At 41.2% G+C, this 10,832-nt stretch overlaps 2 protein-coding genes across 3 annotated transcripts; both read right to left on the reverse strand.

Annotated features, from left to right (window-relative positions):
• Positions 1-5,936: 5,936 nt before the first annotated feature.
• Positions 5,937-8,106, reverse strand: LOC143135951 (microsomal glutathione S-transferase 1-like). The gene is made up of 4 exons (XM_076296327.1): positions 7,890-8,106; positions 7,271-7,401; positions 7,003-7,097; positions 5,937-6,626 (listed from the first exon to the last, which is right to left on the reverse strand). The coding sequence occupies exons 2-4, from the start codon at positions 7,394-7,396 to the stop codon at positions 6,380-6,382; spliced, it is 468 nt and encodes a 155-aa protein (XP_076152442.1). The 5' UTR covers positions 7,397-7,401; positions 7,890-8,106; the 3' UTR covers positions 5,937-6,379.
• A 100-nt stretch (positions 8,107-8,206) lies between these two features.
• LOC143135952 (microsomal glutathione S-transferase 1-like) lies at positions 8,207-10,151 on the reverse strand. 2 transcript variants are annotated; one of them, XM_076296328.1, is made up of 4 exons: positions 10,032-10,151; positions 9,625-9,745; positions 9,118-9,215; positions 8,207-8,896 (listed from the first exon to the last, which is right to left on the reverse strand). In XM_076296328.1, exons 2-4 carry the CDS (start codon positions 9,739-9,741, stop codon positions 8,650-8,652), a joined length of 462 nt encoding a protein of 153 aa, XP_076152443.1. In that variant the 5' UTR covers positions 9,742-9,745; positions 10,032-10,151; the 3' UTR covers positions 8,207-8,649. The 2 variants fall into 2 exon arrangements, with proteins under 2 accessions (XP_076152443.1, XP_076152444.1); XM_076296329.1 differs by having other exon boundaries at positions 8,716-8,955.
• Between the last annotated feature and the right edge of the window lie 681 nt (positions 10,152-10,832).

Genomic DNA, 10,832 nt, shown 5'->3' on the forward strand with positions numbered 1-10,832 from the left:
GAAAAGAACAACGTTGTGTTGGAATATGTTGGTTTTTCTTCATTAGTTTTGTTTTGTAAGATTGTTGTGTGGTGGGTAGGTGTGTATCTATGTATGCTTGTTTGGACCTGATTAGGAATATATAAAACACCTAATAATGCGTTCTCTCTTCTTAATAGATAAATAAACAAACAAACACACACACACACACACATACACTCACTCACATAAATAAACAGGGGTTATATTAGCAGCTGAGTTCAGTCTCAATCCGTCCTGTATATGGCAACAGCACAAGGACTCCTGCTGCGGACCTGTGACACAGCTATGCCCAATAGACCAATGAAACATGTTGATGCAGCTGAAGCTGCCTAGGATCACGGGTCCTTTGTTGCTTGTGCGGCAACCAGGTGTTAAAACCCATTCTGTGCAATCAATACCTGAAGATTAATTTTTGCTTAACCCCAATCCGAGGTTAGGTGCTCAATTGTCCAGTTACACATACTGATACATTACATAAAAACATGTGCTTTTTGAGGTTTAATCGTTTGGTTTGTTGGATACAACATAATATAATGTGGATTGAATGGATCATTTTGTCAGTTTACAACATGTTGTTTAAATAGGCAGAATGTCAGCACCACCTTTTGTAGTAGCCTGCAAAAATATGTGTAAGTCAACCTAAGACAACCCCTACCTGTCAAGTAACATGCAAGCACTTAATCTCTCGAAAATAGTCTGTATCCTGGAGCTTTAAAAAAAAAACTCCACACAAGTGACAATGACATACTCTTCCTTTTACAGCTCTGGTGTCAAAAGTAAATCACCACCAAGTGAAAATGAAATGAACATGTCTCTCTGGGAAATGACTTAGTCCGACATATTTCCACCTCCTTCCTGTAGACCACTAGACAAGACTGCGCAGACCAACAGATGGCAACAAGGAGACATATTTCCACCTCTTTCCTGCAGACTGCTAGACAAGACTGTGCAAACCATCAGATGATTCTCCAAAGAGTCTGCTGATTTCTGCTGAAAGAGTTCTCTTGCTACTAGAGTTTCAGGAGAAGCCATCTCAGCAATACTGTGCATTGGCTGACAGCTTTGTAGCACTTATACAGTAACACAGTTAATGGCTAGGTGATAAGGGAGGTCTAGGTTTGAGTGAAGGATCTATATATATGACCCAATATATATATGTGTAGGCCTATACCTTTCAGAGTAGAGAAGACTGAAGTATGCCCATAGGGTGCAACATGGCTCGGAGCATAATAATGTAATAAGATACTTGCAAGAGTATATCATTGACATAGGCACACAAAGTAAAAACATCCACTAGATAAGAAGGGAGAGCCTGTGTGATTTCCACTGTTTTGTGCCGACATGAGAGGTTGACTCTGACATCCTGGGGCCTCTCGGGAGATGACAGGACCTCTTAGAGCAGTTGAAAGTCCCCCGAAGTTTAATTTCACCTTTGGCCTGAATGCTCTTGCTGAGGTGTGTGTGTAGACGCCTAGACTCTGATGAATGTTGTTGCATTCTATCTTGAAGAATCCAGGCCGATGTGGGTGTCAATGACTTGCATTTCTTTGAGTGAAAATCCTAACAGCCTGAAAAACACTGTGGCCTCAAATTATGTAACTGATGATGGGTGCAGATTTGGATGCCGGTGGATTTATTTCAAAGCACTGCTACTAAAATGACATTACAAACATGGTAAATTGGAACTGGTGTATAGATTCCATAACCCACTGACATGTGTTCTATTACTACTGACCCTTTAAATACTGTACACAAAATGTCAGACAAGCTATTAATGGGGTGATGTGGGGTGCAATGTAACAACCTGAGTGTCTCCTTTGCAGAAAGTTTAACATGGGTAACATACATTTATGGTGCCATTTATTTAATTAAGAAATAGCACACATGACATGAGGCAATGGATGTGCACACTGTTGTTTGTGTGCTGTTGATTACAATGTGGTGCATAACATCCACTCTCATTCAACATCAACATGAATTTACATAAATGCTGTTTTCTGTACAAGTCTAGCTGTGAATTTAATGTTATGCTTATTTTACATACCAAGTGACACAATCTATGTGTACTATATTTTCATGATGTCATTCCTTCCTTTCCTTAATGTCACAAAAGTATCCATTCCCTGACTATAAAATCAAGTAGACTACACAGATATGGCAAATATTATGTAAAACTCAATGTCCAACAACAGAAGTGCTAACTGTACCCTGGAACATGCATTCTTTAGAGGTGATATAGAGTGACCGTTAAAAATATATGAGCAACATCAACTAGGGCACCCTCTTGGCATGCACTCCTCCATTTTGTTTACCCTTCTGTATTTAACATGTGCCTCACCGAGAGACACAGGCATGACGGACAGAGTAGAGGAGGTATGACGGGTCCTGCCCCCCCACCCCACACCACCCCACTGCTATATAGGTGGCTACTCTGACAAGCATAAATTATGCTAATAGATCTGAGTTAAAACACTTTATTCCAAAGGTTTCAGTACTTTGAAATGTCAAGATGATCTAGTGCATTACCTGAAGAGAACACTGAAGCTTAACTTAGGGCGCTAAAATATTAAAACAAGAAATTGTGCACTCTCCAGAGGAATGGGGGAGGTCGATGAAAAATGGAAAATGTGTAAGTGCGTCTTCCAGGTAGAGTTTTCTCCTTTTATTAATTGATCCGAGCACTAAATTTATTCTTGAATAATTGAGCAGAGGAATGTTGAACATATATATTTATGAGCGTGCTTTTACAGAAAGTTTTGTCATTAGCTCTCCTTTGTCTTGTTAATCAATACAGCTGCTTTCCTTGTTATCTAAATGCTGAATTATAATTACCAACAAAATTAAGTATTTGATTTAAAAGAAGTCGATTAGCTTAGGGTTATTGTGCATTGGCTGTTATCTGAAGGGAAGTAACATTGGCCCCTATTATTCCTGTCTAGATGAGATACACAGAAGACATTCACTACGAAATTGGAAGAAAGGTCCCTCAGCTACTCCTGCAAAGTCTGCATATCATTTGGAGAAGCAACAGCGCTAAGCTGCTAAATTAACCAGAGCAGCCTGTTAATTGAACAGTTCCATTGTTACCGTGACAAACTGCCTATTGATTGGCCTTCTAGGCCTGCCCCTGCCCACCGGTCCACTCCTGGGGTAGAAAACACAACCTGGCTTGGCGGAAGGAGAGAGAGAGAGAGGGAGGAATGACACACACAGAAAGAGAGAAAGCGAGGAAGAGGGAAAAGCAAATGAGGGAGACAGAAACGGAATAACAGAGAGCTTGGGTGAGCCTGGGAGGCTTGGTCTGGGTGTTCAATTACAGCACCCAGGAGCTAAATCAATACCATTTAAATTGCTTATGGTAATCACCTGCATTCCAATCATCAGGATCAGCATAAGCAATCTGCTGACCCCAACCGTATGCTCCCCCTCACCTTCTTCAAATTTAAGTGCACGAGAGGTCACTCAGTCCAGAGCCCTGTTTGGGCTTCACTGATAGGGGTTACAGTCCGCCATGCAGGTGCACCATGGAAACAGAGAGAAAGGCACATACCGCTGGTGGTTACATAAACAAGCAGCAGACCGTAGCCTACAGGACCACTGGCCAGGGAAAGGCAGCTGCTGCATATTGTACACCGATATGAATCACTCAAGGTTCCATCCATAAGGTTACATGGTTCCATCCATAAGGTTATAAGGTTACAAGGTTCCATCCATAAGGTTACAAGGTTCCATTCATAAGGTCACATGTTGTGGTTACAGGATTCTCTCTCCAGGGGTTAATGCATCGTCCACCAAACCCACCTCTGCTGGACATGTGAGTTGTGGACTGCACTTTAGTTTTGTAATACCCCTGATGTTTCCACAGTGGGCTTCAAGGGGACAGCTGGCCTTGCCCCAAACATATTAAGAAATTGTCACATCCCAGCCCCAGGCTGGAGTTGACCACCTACTGTGCCTAACATTAAACAGCCAACACCAGGATTGGCAGCACACACCATAATGACTAGAACGCTTGTGTGTCAGTGTCTGATTGGAGCGTAAGCCAAATACCTGGGCTCTGGCTGCGGCTGATTTATTGTTTTCAGAGGGGGCTGACAGTCAGTATATGGCTAACTGTTCATTAATTTTTCAGGGCCCAGGGAGCCATTGTATGATATAAATCTCCACTGTTACGCCAGTTGGGTGTGTGACTTTGAAGTTATGCCTAATTAAGCCCCTGTACAGTTAATGAGTATCACAGGAAGGCAGTCGGCAGATGTGAGAAATTTACATCTGCAGGACCATAGATACAAAGCAGCGATGCACCGTACCAGGGCAAATGCCAGTGTAGCTCGGCCTCTTGTTGACTCCACTACCTATCTATTTCAGTTATTTAAATTCGATTACATTTTAATGCTACCTATTCCTAATCTTCAAACCTCTCCTGTGGCACAGGTCAAGCAGCTCTCATGGACCCTGCACCCTGAAGACAACCCACCATCCTTTGCAGCTGGTGGGAGGATCTGGGGTTATTGATCACAGCCGAGGGTTTAGGTGGAGCCCGTCCTACAGGGCTGTAAAATGCTTGGCTTGACTGAGAAATAGGAGGACCCTGGAACTGAAGGAGAATGGTGAAACATATATGGAAGCATATATGAATAACTAATCCGCCTTCACCTGGTGCTCTGCATTATTATGAAGAGTTGCTCCTGTGGGCAAGAGCGATGATGGTGATATTTAGAGTGATGATCTCTTAACAAATGGCAGTAATGAGAGCACAAGAGAAACAGACTAGTCTTACGCCAGGCGCTCGTATAGCGATAACACTTTTCACACCAGGGATGAGAGATGAGAGTGAGCGAATTTAACTCGCTCGCCTGCCAGCAGATTATGGTGTATCCCAGGCGAGCGGTGGAAATTAATTACAAGACTGTAATACAGACGAATGGAGACTGTTAAAGGATGGAGCCCACACTAGATACATCGTGTAGATTTTGCCATAAACACTCACCTGACATGTAGGCCTTAGCCACAGGTAAACAGGTAGTCCTACTGAGAGGAAAAGCCCATTTGAGCAGCAGCTCTAAGGACAGGGTTAGCAAAGTAACTTGTGGGACAGAAATGTTCTAATGTGTTCTGATTCCTTTGCAATGTCAAGACATGAATGATTTCATTCTAATGATGGGGTACAGATGACAGTTATGATGTGAGGAGCTATGATATGATGTCAGGATGATGATATGATGTTAGGAGCCCTATAAATCAAATCAACTATCTAAGTATAAGTATATATACTCTTTTGATCCCGTGAGAGAAATTTGGTCTCTGCATTTATCCCAATCCGTGAATTAGTGAAACACACTCAGCACACAGTGAACACACAGTGAGGAGAAGCACACACTAATCCCGGCGCAGTGAGCTGCCTGCTACAACAGCGGCGCTCGGGGAGCAGTGAGGGGTTAGGTGCCTTGCTCAAGGGCACTTCAGCCGCTTCCTACTGGTCGGGGTTCGAACCGGCAACCCTCCGGTTCCAAGTCCGAAGCGCTAACCAGTAGGCCACGGCTGCCCTTAAATCTATGCCACATCATAAAAAGTTAGATAGTAATAACAATTTCACCAAGTTGATCAACTATATCCCACAAAGGTGGATGTGTTAATGGATGCTTTTTTACATTTGGCGTTGAGAAAAGATGGGGTTTTAAAATGAAAGTGTTACATTAATTTATGTAGGCATTATTATGTCCTCACAAATGACAGATATTAGGACAGCTCTCACCAGGATCTGTGCTAGATCCATGCAATTAGAATAACATGAGATAGTGTTCTATTAGAGTTTTGAAATGGCTCCCCCTACTGGACAAGGGGTGATGTCAGGCATTCAATAACTGCTGAGGGCTGTTGATTAGCAAACTGAGAGTACATGCTATATAGCAGTGTAGACTGGAGATTCTTTTATTTGCTTTTCTTTATACATTCTATAAAAAACATCATGGTAATTGTGTGTTCTCGGTGTACTGAAGATCACTCCACCTAAATGACTCAATGGGTCAACAATTTGTCCAAAAATCAGCCACACTTGATAAAGCTAACAGATGAATGAAAAAAGATGACAAAGAGTAATGAAATGAAATAAAAGACAATGGAATGAAATCCACTGAAATTAAATGACAGTGGCAAATGTGGGACAATTGTAGTTTAAACCCACAGTTTAACTAACTGCAAAGATTTCCCACACACTGCACTGGAGTGTCATATTCCAGTGGGTTCATATCATTCAAGAAGCATTATGAAAATTGAAATATTACAAATTACGTGCAATGCAACTGGTGTGAGTACTTGAAGTGAAGTCACAGGTGATGATAAGTGACAGTGGCATCCTCTACAGGTAGAGTGCAGTGGTGACGACCCTGTGAGCCATGGAGAAGGTGGTCAGCAGGCCCACCAGGAAGCACAGAGCCCTGCTGGGCTGGGGCAGAGCGACCAGATAGGCCACGGAGTGACAGAAGCGAGAGCCCACGAACACCCGGAAGTGCAGCAGTGCGGAGCTGAGCGGAGGCCCGGTCAGGGCATAGAGAAGGCCGACCACCAGGAAAGGGATGACGTTCTCCAGGTCGTTCTGATGGCATCTGAGGGGACGAAGCACATGGGGTGAGGGTTCTGAGGGGACTTTGCATTTGGACTGACCTGCATTTGGATTGATATGCTTCCATGGTACATAATGTATAAAGTATAAAGTATAGTATATACTTTATATAGTATAATGAAATATAGTATATACTTTATAAAGTATGATGAAATATAGTATATACTTTATATGGTATAATGAAATATAGTATATACTTTATATAGTATAATGAAAGTCCATACAGGAATATCACCGACATGTAGATTTAAACTTTACATGGATACAAACGTTACATTCTTTGAACTGAACATTTAAAAAGCATGCTCTTAATAGGACATGTTTTAATGCGGTCAAAAGATTATGAAAGGATATCATACCTTCTAACCCGTTCCACATCAGGGTCAACCTTTACCATTTTTTTCTTATCCTCTTTAGACAGGTCCAAAGTGGTATCCTCCATATTAGCAAAGGCCTTTAGGGTGAAGTGTGGCAGATTAAATTTGTTTGTTGCATATGCATTAAACTGATATTCAAATATCAAAGTACACAATTTATTTCGGCCTCCATTTTCAGTGTCCAGTTTATTTCAATCTCTAATAGGCTATCATCGTAGAAGTGAGAGACATCAGATTAATGTAATCTTACCTTTCTCGTCAAGCGAAAGTAAGAAGTCAAAGGGGACATAAGCATCATCTTCAGGGTGACAATGGTGGCATATGTAGAGAAGGCCAAGAATACCTCACTGTCTATCATGTGCACAACTTCAGACATATTTTCTGTAGAAACAGACAATCAAATAGAATAAATATTTTGGACAAATTAGCCAAGATTGTCGGGTTTCCACTCTGCGTGTCTGCACAATCCTTAAAATCTAGGTTATTTGCACAAGAGGTATAGTCTACTTTAATACGGCATGGAAATGTATAGCCCTAATAAATTAACCGACTGTGTGGTTTAGGCTTTTCCTTTGGATTTTTCCACACATGTAGGCTAGAATTGCTCGTTTTACAAATAGACATTTTAGAACTTTCTAAAGCCTGTCTCGTCTTGCAACGTAAGCGAAATGTGCAAAGCCTAAACAGTCGATTGTCTTTAAGAATGTGACCATAATTTACAACGGCTGTTTGCAGAGAACATTTGAAACTAGATGTATCAGTCTAGGTCAATCATTTGACACGTGAATATAAAAGGTTTTATGGTTAACTTTTAAAGTTTTCAATAGTTTACATCTAAATGGCTATTTGGCGAATCATTATTTTCCCACCTTAGAAATGAAATCCTCCACAAGTCGAGTGCAGTTTAAGTTTTGAAGTAGACTACGGTGGTGGACGTCGCTATCTTGACTAACTCGTCTGGACCATGGTAGCTTTGGAAAAACGCCACGTTATGCAATGGGGTAGACAGTGTGCCCTCGGCATGGAGTTTTTACAGGCACTCCCCTCAGTAATGCAAATGCTGTCGGTGCGCAGCGCCTTCATGCGGTGTGAGTTGTCTTGTCTGTTGAACAAAGATAAAGGTAGGATCTATCTGTCGAAAACAGAATTAGCTGCCATTTGAGAATTATAGAGACGGAGAAGAAACTCAAGATAGACAATTTTATTTGAGAAATATGGACATGCATTGGATACACAAAATGTGCATGAGTTATCAGTGGCAGTGACACAGTCCCAATTTAATGTCACAGACAAGTTCACACAGGCAAGTCACAGATGGGCCACTATCAGGCCCAATCTGCTGAGTCACAATGACAGATCACATCATCAGGGGTAACACTCAACAAGCAGACATAAAATATTTTGAATTGGACAACATTTCCTGAAAATGTATTTCACAACATGTCAATCCCTGATACAAAAAGTTACATAAACAGGCTATATTATTTGCTCAGTGCAGATGTCGAAAAGACTACAAGCACAGGCCTTTTCATATAAATGGAAAGAGGTGGAAATAGTGGCCTAGTTATGAATAACAAATCAACAACAACAAATCAGAATGATACAAGCAGCGGATAGCCTATAGTCTACTTAGAGCAACAGCACAGTGTTGAGAATCCTGTAGGCCATGGACAATGTGGTTATCATGCCAACAAGCCAGGAGAGCCCTCTGCTCGGCTGGGGGAGAATGAATACATATGCCACGGTGTGGATGACACGAGACCCTGCAAAGACCCGGAAGTGCAGAAGTGCAGTGGAGAGATCTGGTCCAGTCAGAGCGTAGAGAAGTCCAATCAAAACAAATGGAACGATGTTCTCCAGGTCATTCTGATGGCATCTAGAGATGGAACAGTGTCAGTGACCATCACAGCAGAGGCTACCACACACCTGGTAATGCTGAATGGTCATCAAATGGGTAACCCAGAAAATAGTGGTTACATCAGGCATGAATAATGTAGTAGAATTATGTTGTGATTCTAAATCGGATTTACAGTATTTGTTGTCATGTTCAAAATATCTCAAGCCATTCACGATTCCTGTCAATCATGCAATAGTTACCTGCGAACTCTCTCCACATCAGGGTCAGTTTTTATCATCTTCTTCTTGTCCTCAGGGGTCTTGCCATGGACACCTGCATCCTCTGGGTTGGCAAAGGCCTTATTCAAAGTAAATTAAAAAGCATAATTGTCAATATCAATGTTCATTTCAGTGTTTCTAATACATTGACTTATTTGTGGCGGCCCACCACAATATCAACAATGATTTTCCAGGTTGCATTAAATTGTGCTTCTGGTTATATCTGGTTATAACCACGCAACACTAATTTGTTAAAAACTGTTGAATTCAAGTTAATTCTGCAAACCACAGAACTCAGTTCTGTGCAACACTGCATGTAGGCCTATAGGCTATAGCTAGACTACGTTAAAAAACACTAGCTTCCTCATTATTCTGATGCTAGACAGAGAAGGACAACTAATACACAATACTGTAGTATGACATCTGAACAGTCAAGTCTAGCATAAACATTCGCAAAAGCTGATTTCACAAAATATTTTTCTAGCGCACCTTTCTAGTGATGCGAAAATATGCCGTCATTGGGGCCATCATCAGCATCTTCAGGACAACAATTGTAGCATAGGTGGCGAAAGCTTGTAACACCTCATTGTCAATCAGGTTAACCATTTTCCTGTGGGATAATGCGAAATATGAACTAATTAAAACATTCAAGGATATGTATGAGCTAACGTCAATTTCTGTAAGACCTTTGTAGCGTCAAATGTAACTTCAAAACTTAATATTCATAACATAAAGCTAGTTTCAAATAGGAATGTAGATCTTATTGTGGATTTGCCTATGCCTAGTCGTGGGTCAGTGTTATTAGGCTACAAGTGTCGCAGGCGAATAAATGAACGTCCGCATATGAACCACACAGTTTTGTTGCACAAACAAAGGAGAATAAATTAAGTTCCTACCTGCACTCGATCCGGTTATCTCGAGAGAATGCCTATGTAAAACAACAATAGCCCACTGCAACTCAACTTCTTGACTAGATTAGCCAACTCGAATTTAGGGCGTATCCAGGGTAAAAGTGAATTTCGAATTCCTGGACTTAGGCCAGCAATCCGCGACAATGCTTTTTGCAGCGAGGCGGTGGAAGTGAGTCAACAAACAACACAGAAGATACTCGTTTTAAGTAAATAATTATTAATATAATTATATAATTATAAAAAATTTAGAGTTAGAGGACCCACAATATTTGTAACTTCGACCCGAACTGAAGGGCAATGATTCGTTTTAATGCCTAGCTTAGTTCATTTCTATGGCGCCTTACCTGTGACCTGGTTTCGAAACACCTGTTTTGAAATACCTGACCTAGTCAAGTCATAGTGAGGAATGAGGATCCAGGCTGTTTATAGCCTACATATCAGCACTAAACTAATAAGAGCCTATAATCAAGACACTGATAACTTTCACTCCTGCTAGTAGAAAATTGAAACTTTACCTTAAGTTCTGCCAAGAATACAATAATGCTGTGTCATTCATTCCTTAATTACTCCTGACTTACTGTATCAGAATGTCCTGTCTTTAATTGACTTATGTAGGCCTACCTAAACTGATGCTTTCAGCCAATAGTTGCCCCATTTTTTTGGCAAGTTTTGTCCTTGACTGGTTATCCAGGGGTATGCTCCATCCTAGATCATGGACAGGGCTTACACCAAACATTTTCCCTATGAATTGTTAGCCTCCATAGGAACAATCCAACATTTGCTCCT

Source organism: Alosa pseudoharengus, unplaced genomic scaffold, assembly GCF_046254945.1.
Source record: "Alosa pseudoharengus isolate Yale_2024_CS ecotype anadromous, Long Island Sound unplaced genomic scaffold, YU_APseudo_1.1 YU_APseudo_1.1_scf_20, whole genome shotgun sequence".
NCBI lineage: Eukaryota > Metazoa > Chordata > Actinopteri > Clupeiformes > Clupeidae > Alosa > Alosa pseudoharengus.